The sequence below is a fragment of the Oncorhynchus keta genome, unplaced genomic scaffold (genome assembly GCF_023373465.1).
Source record: "Oncorhynchus keta strain PuntledgeMale-10-30-2019 unplaced genomic scaffold, Oket_V2 Un_scaffold_29317_pilon_pilon, whole genome shotgun sequence".
NCBI classification, from domain to species: domain Eukaryota; kingdom Metazoa; phylum Chordata; class Actinopteri; order Salmoniformes; family Salmonidae; genus Oncorhynchus; species Oncorhynchus keta.
In genome coordinates, this window is record NW_026290904.1 from 247,057 (window position 1) to 267,500 (window position 20,444).

At 49.9% G+C, this 20,444-nt stretch overlaps 1 protein-coding gene and 1 long non-coding RNA gene across 24 annotated transcripts in view; one reads left to right on the plus strand and one right to left on the minus strand.

The window, feature by feature from the left end:
• The window catches only part of ptpn12 (protein tyrosine phosphatase non-receptor type 12), a 93,876-nt gene that overhangs the window by 40,348 nt on the left and 33,084 nt on the right, over positions 1-20,444 (minus strand). For all 4 annotated transcript variants that reach the window (XR_008131432.1, XM_052515538.1, XM_052515539.1 and 1 more), the window contains exons 2-10: positions 18,958-19,066; positions 14,801-14,877; positions 13,800-13,895; positions 12,910-12,948; positions 12,565-12,636; positions 10,549-10,608; positions 7,627-7,769; positions 1,611-1,677; positions 1,429-1,506 (exon numbers count right to left, since the gene is read on the minus strand). Coding sequence is in view for 3 of the 4 variants with exons in the window: in XM_052515538.1 (XP_052371498.1) it covers positions 1,429-1,506; positions 1,611-1,677; positions 7,627-7,769; positions 10,549-10,608; positions 12,565-12,636; positions 12,910-12,948; positions 13,800-13,895; positions 14,801-14,877; positions 18,958-19,066 (741 nt within the window). In the remaining variant the exon portion in view is untranslated. The remainder of the gene's footprint in view (positions 1-1,428; positions 1,507-1,610; positions 1,678-7,626; positions 7,770-10,548; positions 10,609-12,564; positions 12,637-12,909; positions 12,949-13,799; positions 13,896-14,800; positions 14,878-18,957; positions 19,067-20,444) is intronic.
• Positions 17,621-18,943, plus strand: LOC127928520 (uncharacterized). Of its 20 annotated transcripts, none has more exons than XR_008131450.1 (5): positions 17,646-17,760; positions 17,808-18,076; positions 18,112-18,356; positions 18,392-18,426; positions 18,462-18,943. It is a non-coding gene; the product is annotated as an uncharacterized LOC127928520 (long non-coding RNA). The 20 variants fall into 20 exon arrangements; XR_008131447.1 differs by having other exon boundaries at positions 17,808-17,924; positions 17,995-18,076; positions 18,112-18,426; XR_008131452.1 differs by having other exon boundaries at positions 17,808-17,924; positions 17,995-18,076; positions 18,182-18,426.

Genomic DNA, 20,444 nt, shown 5'->3' on the forward strand with positions numbered 1-20,444 from the left:
CCTTGGTCTGAACAGCAGAACGCCACATTACCTTGGTCTGAACAGCAGAACGCCACATTACCTTGGTCTGAACAGCAGAACGCCACATTACCTTGGTCTGAACAGCAGAACGCCACATTACCTTGGTCTGAACAGCAGAACGCCACATTACCTTGGTCTGAACAGCTAGAACGCCACATTACCTTGGTCTGAACAGCTGAACGCCACATTACCTTGGTCTGAACAGCTGAACGCCACATTACCTTGGTCTGAACAGCTGAACGCCACATTACCTTGGTCTGAACAGCAGAACGCCACATTACCTTGGTCTGAACAGCTGAACGCCACATTACCTTGGTCTGAACAGCTGAACGCCACATTACCTTGGTCTGAACAGCTGAACGCCACATTACCTTGGTCTGAACAGCTGAACGCCACATTACCTTGGTCTGAACAGCTGAACGCCACATTACCTTGGTCTGAACAGCTGAACGCCACATTACCTTGGTCTGAACAGCTGAACGCCACATTACCTGGGTCTGAACAGCTGAACGCCACATTACCTAGGTCTGAACAGCTGAACGCCACATTACCTAGGTCTGAACAGCTGAACGCCACATTACCTTGGTCTGAACAGCTGAACGCCACATTACCTTGGTCTGAACAGCTGAACGCCACATTACCTTGGTCTGAACAGCTGAACGCCACATTACCTTGGTCTGAACAGCTGAACGCCACATTACCTTGGTCTGAACAGCTGAACGCCACATTACCTTGGTCTGAACAGCTGAACGCCACATTACCTTGGTCTGAACAGCTGAACGCCACATTACCTTGGTCTGAACAGCTGAACGCCACATTACCTTGGTCTGAACAGCTGAACGCCACATTACCTTGGTCTGAACAGCTGAACGCCACATTACCTTGGTCTGAACAGCTGAACGCCACATTACCTGGGTCTGAACAGCTGAACGCCACATTACCTTGGTCTGAACAGCTGAACGCCACATTACCTTGGTCTGAACAGCAGAACGCCACATTACCTTGGTCTGAACAGCAGAACGCTTGGTCACATTACCTTGGTCTGAACAGCAGCATTAACGCTGAACGCCACATTACCTTGGTCTGAACAGCTGAACGCCACATTACCTTGGTCTGAACAGCTGAACGCCACATTACCTTGGTCTGAACAGCTGAACGCCACATTACCTTGGTCTGAACAGCTGAACGCCACATTACCTTGGTCTGAACAGCTGAACGCCACATTACCTTGGTCTGAACAGCTGAACGCCACATTACCTTGGTCTGAACAGCTGAACGCCACATTACCTTGGTCTGAACAGCTGAACGCCACATTACCTTGGTCTGAACAGCTGAACGCCACATTACCTGGGTCTGAACAGCTGAACGCCACATTACCTTGGTCTGAACAGCTGAACGCCACATTACCTTGGTCTGAACAGCAGAATGCCTCTGTGTTCTCATCTCCTGAATCAGCCGGAACACGTTGAAGTCTTCTGGAATCTTCTACAAACCAACAAGAACAATACACTCAGTGGTCTATCTGTGCTCCAGGAAACAGCAAAGGCAACAATTTGAGTGTGTGCGTGTGCATTTCATATTGTACATACCCCAGCCTTTAGTAGGTTCCATGTGTAGTCGATAGCACAGATGGCGCCTGTCCTCCCACAGCCAGCACTGTCAACACACAACAACAATCAGAAAGAAACAGAATGCACAGCCTAGAGACACAGACTACATCTCACAGCTTCCATTAGGCTTGGTGGATTTACAGCCTAGAGACACAGACTACATCTCACAGCTTCCATTAGGCTTGGTGGATTTACAGCCTAGAGACACACAGACTACATCTCACAGCTTCCATTAGGCTTGGTGGATTTACAGCCTAGAGACACACAGACTACATCTCACAGCTTCCATAAGGCTTGAACAGGTGGCCACATTTACAGCCTAGACAGCAGACTACATCTCACAGCTTCCATTAGGCTTGGTGGATTTACAGCCTAGAACACGCAGACTACATCTCACAGCTTCCATTAGGCTTGGTGGATTTACAGCCTAGAGACACACAGACTACATCTCACAGCTTCCATCTGAACAGGCTTGGGTGGATTTACAGCCGCCACATTACCTTGGTCTGAACAGCTGAACTGGGTCCACACAGACTACATCTCACAGCTTCCATTAGGCTTGGTCTGGTGGATTTACAGCCTAGAGACACGCAGACTACATCTCACAGCTCCATTAGGCTTGGTGGATTTACAGCCTAGAGACACCAGACTACATCTCACAGCTTCCATTAGGCTTGGTGGATTTACAGCCTAGAGACACGCAGACTACATCTCACAGCTTCCATTCGGCTCTGAACAGGTGCCATTTACAGCCTAGAGACAAACAGACTACATCTCACAGCTTCCATTCGGCTTGGTGGATTTACAGCCTAGAGAACACACAGACTACATCTCACAGCTTCCATTAGGCTTGGTGGATTTTACAGCCTAGAGACACAGACTACATCTCACAGCTTCCATTAGGCTTGGTGGATTTACAGCCTAGAGACACACAGACTACATCTCACAGCTTCCATTAGGCTTGGTGGATTTACAGCCTAGAGACACACAGACTACATCTCACAGCTTCCATTAGGCTTGGTGGATTTACAGCCTAGAGACACTGAACGCCAGACTACATCTCACAGCTTCCATTAGGCTTGGTGGATTTACAGCCTAGAGACACACAGACTACATCTCACAGCTTCCATTAGGCTTGGTGGATTTACAGCCTAGAGACACACAGACTACATCTCACAGCTTCCATTAGGCTTGGTGGATTTACAGCCTAGAGACACACAGACTACATCTCAGCAGCTTCCATTAGGCTTGGTGGATTTACAGCCTAGAGACTGAACACAGACTACATCTCACAGCTTCCATTAGGCTTGGTGGATTTACAGCCTAGAGACACAGACTACATCTCACAGCTTCCATTAGGCTTGGTGGATTTACAGCCTAGAGACACAGACTACATCTCACAGCTTCCATTAGGCTTGGTGGATTTACAGCCTAGAGACACACAGACTACATCTCACAGCTTCCATTAGGCTTGGTGGATTTACAGCCCAGAGACACAGACTACATCTCACAGCTTCCATTAGGCTAGGTGGATTTACAGCCTAGAGACACAGCCTAGAGACACACAGACTACATCTCACAGCTTCCATTAGGCTTGGTGGATTTACAGCCTAGAGACACACAGACTACATCTCACAGCTTCCATTAGGCTTGGTGGATTTACAGCCTAGAGACACACAGACTACATCTCACAGCTTCCATTAGGCTTGGTGGATTTACAGCCTAGAGACACACAGACTACATCTCACAGCTTCCATTAGGCTTGGTGGATTTACAGCCTAGAGACACAGACTACATCTCACAGCTTCCATTAGGCTTGGTGGATTTACAGCCTAGAGACACAGACTACATCTCACAGCTTCCATTAGGCTTGGTGGATTTACAGCCTAGAGACACAGACTACATCTCACAGCTTCCATTAGGCTTGGTGGATTTACAGCCTAGAGACACACAGACTACATCTCACAGCTTCCATTAGGCTTGGTGGATTTACAGCCTAGAGACACAGACTACATCTCACAGCTTCCATTAGGCTTGGTGGATTTACAGCCTAGAGACACACAGACTACATCTCACAGCTTCCATTAGGCTTGGTGGATTTACAGCCTAGAGACACACAGACTACATCTCACAGCTTCCATTAGGCTTGGTGGATTTACAGCCTAGAGACACACAGACTACATCTCACAGCTTCCATTAGGCTTGGTGGATTTACAGCCTAGAGACACACAGACATACATCTCATGTTCCATTAGGCTTGGTACGGTTTACAGCCTAGAGACACAGACTACATCTCACAGCTTCCATTTTGATTTACAGCCTAGAGACAGGTAGTACATCTTATTAGAACAGTGGATTTACAGCCTAGAGAGACACAGACTACATCTCACAGCTTCCATTAATTTACAGCCACACAAAAATGTTTTCTTCCATTAGGATTTGTATTTTACAGCCTAGAGAAATCAGTACTGACCCCTCTCAATCAGAAAGACTCTCACTTCCATTAGGCTTGGTGGATTTACAGGACACAAGACTACATCTCACAGCTTTAATTCAGGCTTTGGATTTACACCTATAAAAGACACACAGACTACATCTCACAGCTCAATCAATCAGGCTTTCCAACAGCCTAGAGATCTCCACCATGGCCAAGACCAAAGGCTTGGTGGATTTCAGGGACAAGACTAGATCTACACAAGGCTGGAATGGATTTACAGACCAGAGACAAGCAGACTACATCTCAGAAGCTTCCATTAGGCTTGTGGATTTACAGCAAATGGAAGAAACACAAAAGAACTGTCAATTTCCCTCTGCCTGGGGCTCCAGCAAGACCTCACCTCATTAGGCTTGGTGATTTACAGCCTAGAGAACAGAGGAATCAGCCCATTAACTTGGTGGATTTACACAGGAGATCACAGTCAATGATCTCACAGCTTCCAGGCTGTGGATTTACAGCCTAGAGAACAGACTACATCTCACAGCTTCCATTAGGCTTGGTGGATTTACAGCCTAGAGACACAGTCCATCTCACAGCTTCCATTAGGCTTGGTGGAACAGCCTAGAATGATTCAGAGGACAACAGCTTCCATAAGGCTTGTGGATTTACAGATGAGACACACAATGGAGCTTCCATTAGGCTTGTGCATTAACTCAGACTACATCTGTGTTTGGAGGCTTGGAGGATTTACAGCCTATGAGACCCACAGAACCATCCCCACACGCAGAAACATGGAGGTTCCATTAGGCTTGGTGGTTTACAGCCTGATAAGGGGACAGACACATCTCACAGCTTCCATTAGGGACTTGGTGGATTTACAGCCTAGGCCAGACTACATCTCACAGCTTCCAAATCTGGTGGATTTACAGTAGAGAACTACATCACATCTTCCATTAGGCTTGGTGGTATTCCAGCCTGACAACAACTACATCTCACAGCTTCCATTAGGCTAGGTGGATTTACAGCCTAGAGACACACAGACTACATCTCACAGCTTCCATTAGGCTAGGTGGATTTACAGCCTAGAGACACAGAGCTGAAGGTTCGAGTTGCCAAACGTCAACCTCGAAACCTTAATGACTTGGAGAAGATCTGCAGAGGAGTGGGACAAAATCCCTCCTGAGATGTGTGCAAACCTGGTGGCCAACTACAAGAAACGTCTGACCTCTGATTGCCAACAAGGGTTTTACCACCAAGTACTAAGTCATGTTCTGCAAATATGTATTTTCCTCATTAAAATACAAACCAATCCAAACATTTTGGACATGCGTTTTTCTGGATTTTTTTGTGGTTATTCTGTCTCTCACTGTTCATATAAACCTCCCATTAAAATTATAGACTTTGTCAGTGGGCAAACATACAAAATCAGCAGGGGATCAAATACTTTCCCCCTCACTGTATAAACTCAGCAAAAAAAAGAAACGTCCCTTTTTCCAGGACCCTTTTTTCAAAGATATTTGGATTTTTATGAATTAACTTCACAGATCTTCATTTTAAAGGGTTTAAACACTGTCTCCCATACAATTAATGAACATGCACCTGTGGAACGGTCGTTAAGACACTAACAGCTTTCAGACGGTAGGCAATTAAGGTCACAGTTATGAAAAATTAGGACACAAAGAGGCCTTTCTACAGACTCTGGAAAAAACCCTAAAGAAAGATGCCCAGAGTCCCTACTCATCTGTGTGAACGTGCCTTAGGCATGCTGCAAGGAGACATGAGGACTGCAGATATGGCCAGGGCAAAATATGGCAATGTCTGTACTGTGAGACGCCTAAGACAGCGCTACAGAGAGACAGGACGGACAGCTGATCGTCCTCGCAGTGGCAGACCACGTGTAACAACACCTGCACAGGATCCGTACATCCGAACATCACACATGCGGGACAGGTACAGGATGGCAACAACAACTGCCCGAGTTTCACTCAGAACGCACAACCCTCCATCAGTGCTCAGACTGTCCACAACAGGGTGAGAGATGCTGGACTGGGGGCTTGTAGGCCTGTTGTAAGGCAGGTCCTCACCAAACATCACCGGCAACAACGTCGCCTATGGGCACAAACCGTCGCTGGACCAGACAGGACTGGCAAAAAGTGCTCTTCACTGACAAGTCGCGGTTTTGTCTCACCAGGGGTGATGGTCGGATTCGTGTTTATCGTCGAAGGAATGAGCGTTACACAGAGGCCTGTACTCTGGAGTGGGATCGACTTGGAGGTGGAGGGTCAGTCATGGTCTGGGGCGGGATGTCACAGCAGCATCGGACTGAGCTTGTTGTCATTGCAGGCAATCTCAATGCTGTGCGTTACAGGGAAGACCTCCCTCATGTGGTACCCTTCCTGCAGGCTCATCCTGACATGACCCTCCAGCATGTCAATGCCACCAGCCATACTGCTCATTCTGTGTGTGATTTCCTGCAAGACAGGGATGTCATTGTTCTGCCATGGCCAGCGATGAGCCCGTATCTCAATTCCATTGAGCACGTCTGGGACCTGTTGGATCGGAGGGTGAGGGATAGGGCCATTCCCCCAGAAATGTCCGGGAACTTGCAGGTGCCTTGGTGGAAGAGTGGGGTAACATCTCACAGCAAGAACTGGCAAATATGGTGCAGTCCATGAGGAGATGCACTGCAGTACTTAATGCAGCTGGTGGCCACACCAGATACTGACTGTTACTTTTCATTTTGACCCTCCCCCTTGTTCAGGGACACATTATTCCATTTCTGTTAGTCACATGTCTGGAACTTGTTCAGTTTATGTCTCAGTTGTTGAATCTTATGTTAATACAAATATTTACACATGTTAAGTTGGCTGGAAATAAAGGCAGTTGACAGTGAGATGACGTTTCTTCTCTTGCTGAGTTTGTTGACACACTTAACATCCTTAAGCCCCTCCCCCTGGCCACAACATCCCGTCTCCCCCCTACATTCTCCCACGGTAGTGAGCAGAGAATCCCCGGGGACAGTAGGCGAACATACATGTGACTCCAATCAGCCTGATGATGATAATAATGACGACGGCCCTGAAGGGACTTCTTAACCTTAATTAATTGAGGACCAGAAATCAAAGGGGAATTAGAAAGAGCTGACCTGGTCGTTTGGAGAGCGACCCCCACAGACCTCCTCAGCTGTGTGTGTGTGTGTGTGTGTGTGTGTGTGTGTGTCAGACTTAACGTCACCTCTTCTTCAGTGGCTCCAGAGCAGCAGTGATCTGAAGATAACTGCCAAGTGTGTGTGTGTCTCCTGTGATGGGTTGTGTGTGTGTGTCTCCTGTGATGGGTTGTGTGTGTGTGTGTCCTGTGCTGGTGTGTGTGTGTGTGTCCTGTGCTGGTGTGTGTGTGTGTGTCCTGTGCTGGTGTGTGTGTGTGTGTGTCTCCTGTGATATTGTGCGTGTGTGTCCTGGGATGGTGGTGTGTGTGTGTGTCTCCTGTGATATTGTTTCTGCACTACTCTATCCATCTCTTCTAGCTTTAAATGGACGGCTTCACAGAGTGTGTACGTACCTGCAGTGTATACAGATGGGTACATCATCATGCTCCTGGTACTCTCTCATCAGACCAATCATATCCAAGATGGAGTCAAAGGACGAGGGGACGTCATGGTCTGGCCAGTTGATGTAATGGAACTGGGTTATCCTACGTGTCTCCTGTGGGGGGGGGGGGGAGAGGAAGAGGAGAGAGAGAGAGAGGAAGAGGAGAGAGAGAGAAGAGAGAGAGGAGGAGAGAGAGAGAGAGAGGAAGAGAGAGAGGAAGAGAGAGGGGGGAGAGAGAGGAAGAGAAGGGGAGAGAGAGGGGGGAAGAGAAGGGGGAGAGAGAGGAAAGAAGAGAGAGGGGAGAGAGAGGAAGAGAGAGAGAGAAGGGAGAAGAGAAGGGAAGGGAGAGAGAGGAAGAGAAGGGGGAGAGAGAGAGGGAAGAGAAGGGGGAGAGAGAGAGAGGGGAAGAGAAGGGGGGGAGAGAGAGAGGAAGAGAAGGGGAGAGAGAGAGGGAAGAGAAGGGGGAGAGAGAGAGAGGAAGAGAAGGGGGGGGAGAGAGAGAGAGGAAGAGAAGGGGGAGAGAGAGAGGAAGAGAAGAGAGAGGGGAAGAGAGAAGAGAGAGAGAGAGAGAGGGGGAAGAGAGAGGGAAGAGAGAGAGAGAGGAAGAGAAGGGGGAGGAGAGAGAGGAAGAGAAGGGGAGAGAGAGGAGGAGGGAGAGAGGGGGAGGAGAGAGGGAAGAGAAGGGGGGGAGAGAGAGAGGAAGAGAAGGGGGAGAGAGAGGAGGAAGAGAAGGGGGGAGAGAGGAGAGAAGGAAGAGAGAGAGGAGGAAGAGAGGAAGAGAAGGGGGAGAGAGAGAGAGAAGGAGGGGGAGAGAAGGGAAGGAGAGAGAGGAAGAGAGGGGAGAGAGAGGGGAAGAGAAGGGGGAGGAGGAAGAGAAGGGGGAGAGAGAGGAAGAGAAGGGGGGGAGAGAGAGAGAGGGGGAGAGGAAGAGAAGAGAAGGGGAGAGAGAGAGAGAGGAAGAGAAGGGGAGAGAGAGAGGAAGAGAAGGGGGAGAGAGAGGAAGGAAGAGAGAGAGAGAGGGGAAGAGAGAGGGAAGAGAAGGGGGGGGAAGAGAGAGGAAGAGAAGGGGGAGAGAGAGAGAGGAAGAGAAGGGGGGAGAGAGAGAGAGGAAGAGAAGGGGGGGGAGGAGAGAGAGGAAGAGAGGGGGAAGAGAGAGGAAGAGAAGGGGGAGAGAGAGAGAGGAAGAGAAGGGGGGAGAGAGAGAAGAGAAGGGGGAGAGAGAAGAGAAGGGGGAGAGAGAGAGGAAGAGAAGGGGGAGAGAGAGAGAGAAGAGAGAAGGGGAGGAGAGAGAGAGAGGAAGAGAAGGGGGAGAGAGAGAGAGGAAGAGAAGGGGGAGGAGAGAGAGGAAGAGAAGGGGGAGAGAGAGAGGAGAAGAGAAGGGGAGAGAGAGAGGAAGAAGAGAAGGGGAGAGAGAGAGAGGAAGAGAAGGGGGAGAGAGAGAGAGAGGAAGAGAAGGGGGGGGAGAGAGAGAGAGGAAGAGAAGGGGGAGAGAGAGAGAGGAAGAGAAGGGGGAAGAGAGAGAGGAAGAGAAGGGGGAAGAGACAGAGGGAGGGGAGAGAGAGAGGAAGAGAAGGGGGAGAGAGAGAGGAAGAGAAGGGGGGAGAGAGAGAGGAAGAGAAAGAGAGAGGAAGAGGGGGAGAGAGAGAGGAAGAGAAGGGGGAGAGAGAGAGGAAGAGAAGGGGGATCTAGAGGAAGAGAAGGGGAGAGAGAGAGAGAGGAAGAGAAGGGGGGAGAGAGAGAGAGGAAGAGAAGGGGGGAGAGAGAGAGAGGAAGAGAAGGGGGAGAGAGAGAGAGGAAGAGAAGGGGGGAGAGAGAGAGAGGAAGAGAAGGGGGAGAGAGAGAGGAAGAGAAGGGGGGAGAGAGAGAGGAAGAGAAGGGGGGAGAGAGAGGAAGAGAAAGAGAGAGAGAGGAAGAGAAGGGAGAGAGAGAGAGGAAGAGAAGGGGTCTTGAGAGAGAGGGAAGAGAAGGGGGAGAGAGAGAGAGGAAGAGAAGGGGGGAGAGAGAGAGAGGAAGAGAAGGGGGGAGAGACAGAGAGAAGGGGGGAGAGAGAAGAGAAGGGGGAGAGAGAGAGGAAGAGAGGAAGAGAAGGGAGAGAGAGAGAGGAAGAGAAGGGGAGAGAGAGAGAGAGGAAGAGAAGGGGGAGAGAGAGAGAGGAAGAGAGGAAGAGAAGGGGGAGAGAGAGAGAGGAAGAGAAGGGGGGGGAGAGAGAGGAAGAGAAGGGGGGGAGAGAGAGAGGAAGAGAAGGGGGACAGAGAGAGTGAAGAGAAGGAGAGAGAGAGAGGAAGAGAGGGGGGGGAGAGAGAGGAAGAGAAGGGGGGGAGAGAGAGGAAGAGAAGGGGGAGAGAGAGAGAAGAAGAGAAGGGGGAGAGAGGGGGAGAGAGGAAGAGAAGGGGGAGAGAGAGAGAGGAAGAGAAGGGAGAGAGAGAGAGGAAGAGAAGGGGGAGAGAGAGAGAGGAAGAGAAGAGGGGGGAGAGAGAGAGAGGAAGAGAGAGGGGGGAGAGAGAGAGAGGAAGAGAAAGGGGGAGAGAGAGAGAGGAAGAGAAGGGGAGAGAGAGAGAGAGGAAGAGAAGAGAGAGAGAGAGAGGAAGAGAAGGGGGAGAGAGAGGAAGAGAAGGGGGGAGAGAGAGAGGAAGAGAAGGGGGGAGAGAGAGAGGAAGAGAAGGGGGGAGAGAGAGAGGAAGAGAAGGGGAGAGAGAGAGAGGAAGAGAAGGGGAGAGAGAGAGAGAGGAAGAGAAGGGGGAGAGAGAGGAAGAGAAGGGGGAGAGAGGGGAAGAGAAGGGGGGAGAGAGAGAGGAAATTAGTTTCCAGAAAGAGCAGATTGATGTCATGTGAATGATGAAACTGAAAGGCCATTGTGTTTCTATATGTTAGTGAGGAAGAAAAGAGAACTCACATTCTCATGCTCCACTGTCAGGGTCCTGATGAAATAGTCCGTTCTGGGCTGTTCTGATTCCTGCCAGCAGAAACAGAGGATTAAGCCCAACTGTAACAGGTGTACAACATATATAGGACTAATCAGTTTCAAAAAGCAATGCTTCAGGAAACATGTGTTATGGTTAATGGTTAACAATTTGTTCTTAACTGACTTCCCTATTTAAATAACGGATATCTATCTATATACATTACATACATACAGGAGGACATCTTACGTAGGATATGAATAAATAACGGCTGTGTGTGTGTGTGTGTGTGTGTGTGTGTGTGTGTGTGTGTGTGTGTGTGTGTGTGTGTGTGTGTGTGTGTGTGTGTGTGTGTGTGTGTGTGTGTGTGTGTATGTATAGCAACGTTATTTAAATGGGGAAGTCAGTTAAGAACAAACAGTTATTTCCAATGACAGCTCACCATAGTGGCTGAGATCAGTTGATATGGTGTCTTGTTGTTTAACAAAACAACAAGTCCTCGTCTACTTGTTACAATGAGCCTTTCTACAGCAGCTACGTCTGACTGTGTGTATTGGCTTGGGACACACAGAACACTCAGAGTCTCTTCAGTTAGTCAAAGGCCACGGTCTCCCTCTTTATACAGTCCTGTCTGGCCCTCTGTTTGCCTGTTACACTGAGGACTGCTGACTGGGCTCTGTGTGTGTGTATCAAATGTACTCATTCAATTAACATGAACACTGAATACTACAGCCACAGTGACTGGCTCTATTATAGACTCCATATGTAATACTACAGCCACAGTGACTGGCTCTATTATAGACTCCATATGTAATACTACAGCCACAGTGACTGGCTCTATTATAGACTCCATATGTAATACTACAGCCACAGTGACTGGCTCTATTATAGACTCCATATGTAATACTACAGCCACAGTGACTGGCTCTATTATAGACTCCATATGTAATACTACAGCCACAGTGACTGGCTCTATTATAGACTCCATATGTAATACTACAGCCACAGTGACTGGCTCTATTATAGACTCCATATGTAATACTACAGCCACAGTGACTGGCTCTATTATAGACTCCATATGTAATACTACAGCCACAGTGACTGGCTCTATTATAGACTCCATATGTAATACTACAGCCACAGTGACTGGCTCTATTATAGACTCCATATGTAATACTACAGCCACAGTGACTGGCTCTATTATAGACTCCATATGTAATACTACAGCCACAGTGACTGGCTCTATTATAGACTCCATATGTAATACTACAGCCACAGTGACTGGCTCTATTATAGACTCCATATGTAATACTACAGCCACAGTGACTGGCTCTATTATAGACTCCATATGTAATACTACAGCCACAGTGACTGGCTCTATTATAGACTCCATATGTAATACTACAGCCACAGTGACTGGCTCTATTATAGACTCCATATGTAATACTACAGCCACAGTGACTGGCTCTATTATAGACTCCATATGTAATACTACAGCCACAGTGACTGGCTCTATTATAGACTCCATATGTAATACTACAGCCACAGTGACTGGCTCTATTATAGACTCCATATGTAATACTACAGCCACAGTGACTGGCTCTATTATAGACTCCATATGTAATAACACAGTAGTTCCCACTCAGCCCTTACATACTGGACAGCACATTAACCCCAGAGCATGACGCTCCACAGTGACTGGCTCTATTATAGACTCCATATGTAATAACACAGCTGAAGTAGTTCCCACTCAGCCCTTACATACTGGACAGCACATTAACCCCAGAGTCTCTGGGGGACAAGTACATCACTGTAGAACGCTGGGACTAAAGAGGACACTTTAAAATAACTCTCTCCTTTAAGATGAGGCTCTGCATAGCTGGAGGATGAGCTCGCTGTAGCTCAGTAAATACAATGGAGGGATGTGTGAGTGAGTGAGTGAGTGAGTGAGTGAGTGAGTGAGTGAGTGAGTGAGTGAGAAGTGTGGATGTGTGTGCATGTGAACTTACACAGGAGATTCTGAACGGGCCAAAAGACATGGGCTCATCACCAAACTGGGGAAAGTACCGCTCACACTTTTTCTAACAGAAAAGAGGAAAAAAGACACGTTTAGCTTGTCAGAGACTTTCGGTCCGGTTCAAAGCCTGAACCACATTCACCACAAAAGAACATACTAAACTCTCTATCAAACACATATGAAAGAGGGAGATATGAAAACACTTCAGTATTATCAACATAAATATCTTACTCCAGACACTGAAGGGCTTCTTCCTGTCAAATCAACAGTGAAAGTGGTTCCTTTCATATCACTACAGTATAATACCATACTGACGTCTTCAGGACCGAACTCTTACCCTTCCCATCTCGAATTCTCGACATGCCATTACGATGACCTGGGACATAGGAAACGGAAAGGTTTTTAATTGACATCCTGCTAGAAAAAAATGGATATTCCAACGTGTGTATTCTGTTCCATCACATGGTAATGAACCTGACACACAGCATGTTATAAACACATTAACAAACAGCGCCTCATAGGAATTAAAGTCTCAGAGAGAAGTGGCAAAAACAGTGTGTGTGTCTCAGTGTGTGTGTGTGTGTGTGTGTGTGTGTGTGTGTGTGTGTGTGTGTGTGTCTCAGTGTGTGTGTGTGTGTGTGTCTCAGTGTGTGTGTGTGTGTGTGTCTCAGTGTGTGAGTGTGTGTCTCAGTGTGTGTGTGTGTGTCTCAGTGTGTGAGTGTGTGTCTCAGTGTGTGTGTGTGTGTGTGTGTGTGTGTGTGTGTGTGTGTGTGTGTGTGTGTCAGTGTGTGTGTGTGTGTCTCAGTGTGTGTGTGTGTGTCTCAGTGTGTGTGTGTGTGTCTCAGTGTGTGTCTCAGTGTGTGTGTGTGTGTCTCAGTGTGTGTCTCAGTGTGTGAGTGTGTGTCTCAGTGTGTGAGTGTGTGTCTCAGTGTGTGAGTGTGTGTCTCAGTGTGTGAGTGTGTGTCTCAGTGTGTGAGTGTGTGTCTCAGTGTGTGAGTGTGTGTCTCAGTGTGTGAGAGTGTGTCTCAGTGTGTGTGAGTGTGTCTCAGTGTGAGTGTGTGTCTCAGTGTGTGAGAGTGTGTCTCAGTGTGTGTGAGTGTGTCTCAGTGTGTGTGAGTGTGTCTCAGTGTGTGAGTGTGTCTCAGTGTGTGAGTGTGTCTCAGTGTGTGTGTGTCTCAGTGTGTCTCAGTGTGTGAGAGAGAGAGAGAGAGAGGGAGAGAGACTCACAGCTACACTGTACTCCCAGTTCATTCTCCAGAAGTCGATGACAGTGTTGGTTAGAGGACCCTGGGTAGCGATGTAGGCCTCTGGACCATCCATTCCCTGGTAAGACAACTAATATTAGAGGGCTGGATGAACTAACACACAGTTAGTTTAGAGGAAGTGGAGGGGGAGGAAGAGGAGGAAGAAGAGGAGGAAGTGGAGGAGAGAGGAGGAAGAGGAAGTGGAGGGGGAGGAAGAGGAAGAAGAGGAGGAAGTGGAGGAGAGAGGAGGAAGTGGAGGAGGAAGTGGAGGGGGAGGAAGAGGAGGAAGAAGAGGAGGAAGTGGAGGAGAGAGGAGGAAGAGGAAGAGGAAGGAGGAAGAAGAGGAGGAAGTGGAGGAGAGAGGAGTAAGTGGAGGAGGAAGTGGAGGGGGAGGAAGAGGAGGAAGAAGAGGAGGAAGTGGAGGAGAGGAGGAAGTGGAGGAGGAAGTGGAGGAGAGAGGAGGAAGTGGAGGAGAGAGGAGGAAGTGGAGGAGGGGGAGAGGAGGAGAGAGGAAGTGGAAGAGGGAGGAGGAAAACACTCAGACATCTTTATTCAGGCCAGCCTGAAAAGGTCTCAGAGTTTTTAAGGGTGTAATTAATCACCTTGTGTGACACAGCTGAGTGTCATTAGCTTCCACACAGTGTGCAGGTTGCTATGCTACACTCCACATGACCATCACCTGGAAGGCCCTGTCGCCTCTAGTTACTAAACAAAACAACATTTTGTGGACTAGGTGTTACAGTTCTCCATCCCTCAGCCTTCCTTCTGCTCTAGTTAAAGTGTTGACCTCTGACTGGACAGACATTCAGGGTGAAACTGAAGACGTACTGGTGATATGTTTGTGGACCTGAAAGCTTATCTCTGCACATCCGCTTCCCACCCACACACACACACGGCAAAAGGCTGTGTATGCCGTGGGGGGGCAGAGGGATGAGGTTATATCATGCAGTCACACGTCTGAGGTGTGAAGAAAGTCAACTGTACCTTGATGAAGCTGGCATTGATGTAATCTGCATCCTGATTGGTTGTTTTTAAAGTCAGCTTTACCCTCGTGTGGTCAACTGTGGGAGAGATGAGGATACAAGTTAGAGAGAGACAGAGGAAGAGAGTGATAGGAGAGGAAGGGAGAGGGGAAGGGAGAGGGGAAGGGAGAGGGGAAGGGAGAGGGGAAGGGAGAGGGGAAGGGAGAGGGGAAGGGAGAGGGGAAGGGAGAGGGGAAGGGAGAGAGGAAGGTAGAGAGGAAGGTAGAGAGGAAGGTAGAGAGGAAGGTAGAGAGGAAGGGAGCAGGAGAAAAAGAGAGCTACAGATTAGAGGCTGGTAAATAGAACAAATAAATCATGTCAAATGTTTTCAGCACTGAACAACAATAATATTATATAAACACTATATTTGACTGATCCAGCCGTAGCCCCCATCCATCCATCCGTAGCCCCCATCCATCCATCCGTAGCCCCCATCCATCCATCCGTAGCCCCCATCCATCCATCCGTAGCCCCCATCCATCCATTCGTAGCCCCCATCCATCCATCCGTAGCCCCCATCCATCCATCCGTAGCCCCCATCCATCCATCCGTAGCCCCCATCCATCCATCCGTAGCCCCCATCCATCCATCTGTAGCCCCCATCTATCCATCCATCCATCCATCTATCCGTAGCCTCCATCCATCCTTAGCCCCCATCCATCCATCCATCCGTAGCCCCCATCCATCCATCCATCTATCCGTAGCCTCCATCCATCCATCCTTAGCCCCCATCCATCCATCCATCCTTAGCCTCCATCCATCCATCCATCCATCCGTAGCCTCCATCCATCCTTAGCCCCCATCCATCCGTAGCCCCCATCCATCCGTAGCCCCCATCCATCCATCCGTAGCCCCCATCCATCCATCCATCCGTAGCCCCCATCCATCCATCTATCCGTAGCCCCCATCCATCCATCCATCCGTAGCCCCCATCCATCCATCTATCCGTAGCCCCCGTCCATCCATCTATCCGTAGCCCCCGTCCATCCATCTATCCGTAGCCCCCATCCATCCATCTATCCGTAGCCCCCGTCCATCCAAACATCCTTAGCCCCCGTCCATCCATCCATCCATCCTTAGCCCCCGTCCATCCATCCATCCATCCGTAGCCCCCGTCCATCCATCCATCCATCCGTAGCCCCCGTCCATCCATCCATCCGTAGCCCCCGTCCATCCATCCATCCGTAGCCCCGTCCATCCATCCATCCATAGCACCCGTCCATCCATCCATCCGTAGCCCCCATCCATCCATCTATCCGTAGCCTCCATCCATCCATCCGTAGCCCCCGTCCATCCATCCATCCATCCTTAGCCCCCGTCCATCCATCCATCCGTAGCCCCCATCCATCCATCCATCCGTAGCCCCCATCCATACATCCATCCGTAGCCCCCATCCATCCATCCATCCATCCGTAGCCCCATCCATCCATCCGTAGCCCCCGTCCATCCATCCATCCGTAGCCCCGTCCATCCATCCATCCGTAGCCCCCGTCCATCCATCCATCCGTAGCCCCCGTCCATCCATCCATCCGTAGCCCCCATCCATCCATCCATCCATCCATCCATCCATCCGTAGCCCCCGTCCCTCCATCCATCCGTAGCCTCCATCCATCCGTAGCCTCCATCCATCCGTAGCCTCCATCCATCCGTAGCCTCCATCCATCCATCCATCCGTAGCCTCCATCCATCCATCCGTAGCCTCCATCCATCCGTAGCCCCCGTCCATCCGTAGCCCCCGTCCATCCATCCATCCGTAGCCCCCGTCCATCCATCCATCCGTAGCCCCCGTCCATCCATCCATCCACCCGTAGCCCCCGTCCATCCATCCATCCGTAGCCCCCGTCCATCCATCCATCCGTAGCCCCCATCCATCCATCCATCCATCCGTAGCCCCCATCCATCCATCCATCCATCCATCCGTAGCCCCGTCCATCCATCCATCCGTAGCCCCTGTCCATCCATCCATCCATCCGTAGCCCCCATCCATCCATCCATCCGTAGCCCCCATCCATCCATCCATCCGTAGCCCCCATCCATCCATCCATCCATCCATCCATCCGCCCCCATCCATCCATCCATCCGTAGCCCCCATCCATCCATCCATCCGTAGCCCCCATCCATCCATCCATCCGTAGCCCCCATCCATCCATCCATCCGTAGCCCCCATCCATCCATCCATAGCCCCCATCCATCCATCCATCCGTAGCCCCCATCCATCCATCCATCCATCCATCCGTACCACCCATCCATCCATCCGTAGCTCCCATCCATCCATCCGTAGCCTCCATCCATCCGTAGCCCCCATCCATCCATCCGTAGCCCCATCCATCCATCCATCCATCCGTAGCCCCCATCCATCCATCCATCCATCCATCCGTAGCCTCCATCCATCCATCCATCCGTAGCCTCCATCCATCCATCCGTAGCCTCCATCCATCCATCCATCCATCCGTAGCCTCCATCCATCCATCCGTAGCCTCCATCCATCCATCCGTAGCCTCCATCCATCCATCCGTAGCCCCCATCCATCCATCCGTAGCCTCCATCCATCCATCCATCCATCCATCCATCCGTAGCCCCCATCCATCCATCCGTAGCCCCCATCCATCCATCCGTAGCCTCCATCCATCCATCCGTAGCCCCCATCCATCCATCCATCCATCGATTGGAGTCATGATGTTCTGAATTAAGAGGCAGAGGGGCTTCAGATGACAGAGGTCCTGTAAGATGTCCTCCATGTTGTTCAGGAAGAGAAGAGGTTAGTGTCCTGTAAGACGTCCTACATGTTGTTCAGGAAGAGAAGAGGTTAGTGTCCTGTAAGACGTCCTCCATGTTGTTCAGGTAGAGAAGAGGTTAGTGTCCTCCATGTTGTTCAGGTAGAGAAGAGGTTAGTGTCCTCCATGTTGTTCAGGAAGAGAAGAGGTTAGTGTCCTGTAAGACGTCCTCCATGTTGTTCAGGAAGAGAAGAGGTTAGTGTCCTCCATGTTGTTCAGGAAGAGAAGAGGTTAGTGTCCTGTAAGACGTCCTCCATGTTGTTCAGGTAGAGAAGAGGTTAGTGTCCTCCATGTTGTTCAGGTAGAGAAGAGGTTAGTGTCCTCCATGTTGTTCAGGTAGAGAAGAGGTTAGTGTCCTCCATGTTGTTCAGGAAGAGAAGAGGTTAGTGTCCTCCATGTTGTTCAGGAAGAGAAGAGGTTAGTGTCCTGTAAGACGTCCTCCATGTTGTTCAGGTAGAGAAGAGGTTAGTGTCCTCCATGTTGTTCAGGTAGAGAAAAGGTTAGTGTCCTCCATGTTGTTCAGGTAGAGAAGAGGTTAGTGTCCTCCATGTTGTTCAGGAAGAGAAGAGGTTAGTGTCCTCCATGTTGTTCAGGAAGAGAAGAGGTTAGTGTCCTCCATGTTGTTCAGGAAGAGAAGAGGTTAGTGTCCTCCATGTTGTTCAGGAAGAGAAGAGGTTAGTGTCCTCCATGTTGTTCAGGAAGAGAAGAGGTTAGTGTCCTCCATGTTGTTCAGGAAGAGAAGAGGTTAGTGTCCTCCATGTTGTTCAGGTAGAGAAGAGGTTAGTGTCCTCCATGTTGTTCAGGAAGAGAAGAGGTTAGTGTCCTCCATGTTGTTCAGGTAGAGAAGAGGTTAGTGTCCTCCATGTTGTTCAGGAAGAGAAGAGGTTAGTGTCCTCCATGTTGTTCAGGAAGAGAAGAGGTTAGTGTCCTCCATGTTGTTCAGGAAGAGAAGAGGTTAGTGTCCTCCATGTTGTTCAGGAAGAGAAGAGGTTAGTGTCCTCCATGTTGTTCAGGAAGAGAAGAGGTTAGTGTCCTCTATGTTGTTCAGGAAGAGAAGAGGGGGGTCGGGGCAGAGACGGTGTGTGTGTGTGTGTGTGTGTGGAAGAAGGGCCAAGAGGATGTGTGTGTTGTGAGGCTGTGGTCAGAGTTTATTTGTACAGTCCACTCAGAGCTCTTCTGGCCTGTAGCATTAATGTGATCCTGTCCAGTAATAATCATTTATTCCCCTGACTGTAAGAACCATTAGAGAGGACACGACACGACACACACAGCACACTACACACACAACACACTACACACACAGCACACTACACACACACAGCTTTGGCCACACAGCATTACATACAGGGCAGTATGTCTTTATAGCGGTTCTTCTTCACATTCCCTTCCTGCTCCCCGACGTTGGTTGGGTAGATCTTCTCTGTCCTGTATTTGGTCGATAATCTTCGTAATCTCTGCAGGGAGAAAAAAACAACAAGAGAGAAAATGTTTTTCATTCTGTGTTTTTCTGTCTCCTATTGAGAGACATGTAGTGGAGAAGGAATTACCCAACAACACCCTATTTCCTTTATAGTGCACTACTTTTGACCAGAGCCCTATGAAGGGAATAGGGAACCATTTATAGTGCACTACTTTTGACCAGAGCCCTATGAAGGGAATAGGGAACCATTTATAGTGCACTACTTTTGACCAGAGCCCTATGAAGGGAATAGGGAACCATTTATAGTGCACTACTTTTGACCAGAGTCCTATAAAGGGAATAGGGAACCATTTATAGTGCACTACTTTTGACCAGAGTCCTATGAAGGGAATAGGGAACCATTTATAGTGCACTACTTTTGACCAGAGCCCTATGAAGGGAATAGGGAGCCCTTAGGAACACATCTGTATAGAGGGGCTTTAGTGTAGGATAGGATGAATGATTGATGGTCAAGAGAAACATTTGCCCTACATTAGAAGGACATGGTACAAGCCAGTCATGTTTCAGTGTGACAGGACTGGTTCCCAGAGAGTGTACCGTTGCCCACGCACGCACGAGTTTAGGGATCATGAAGAGATCCTATTTGACTACGCTCCACACATTTCACACACCCCCTTCTCCAGCCCCTCTAACAGCCCTGCAGAGACCAGCCCACCTACACGCTATACAGTAGCTAACAGTTTAGGAATGCCCTAGTCCCCCTCGTGCAGCTCCACGATGGTTCCTCCCCCATCAGTACTTCCTATGGAACTTCTCACACAACACTCTCACTGGCTTCATTGGGAACTACCACACTCTCACAACAGCACCCTTGATCTCCACGCTGAGGCCCTTAATTCAACTCTGCCCTCTCCCCAGCTCGCTTCCAGCTCCGCTCCGAGGCCCTCTCCCCAGCTCGCTTCCAGCTCCGCTCCGAGGCCCTCTCCCCAGCTCGCTTCCAGCTCCGCTCCGAGGCCCTCTCCCCAGCTCGCTTCCAGCTCCGCTCCGAGGCCCTCTCCCCAGCTCGCTTCCAGCTCCGCTCCGAGGCCCTCTCCCCAGCTCGCTTCCAGCTCCGCTCCGAGGCCCTCTCCCCAGCTCGCTTCCAGCTCCGCTCCGAGGCCCTCTCCCCAGCTCGCTTCCAGCTCCGCTCCGAGGCCCTCTCCCCAGCTCGCTTCCAGCTCCGCTCCGAGGCCCTCTCCCCAGCTCGCTTCCAGCTCCGCTCCGAGGCCCTCTCCCCAGCTCGCTTCCAGCTCCGCTCCGAGGCCCTCTCCCCAGCTCGCTTCCAGCTCCGCTCCGAGGCCCTCTCCCCCAACATTAATTACAGTGACAGTGTGTCGTTCAGCTCCACTCTAGCAGTCCACAGAGTCCTCAGG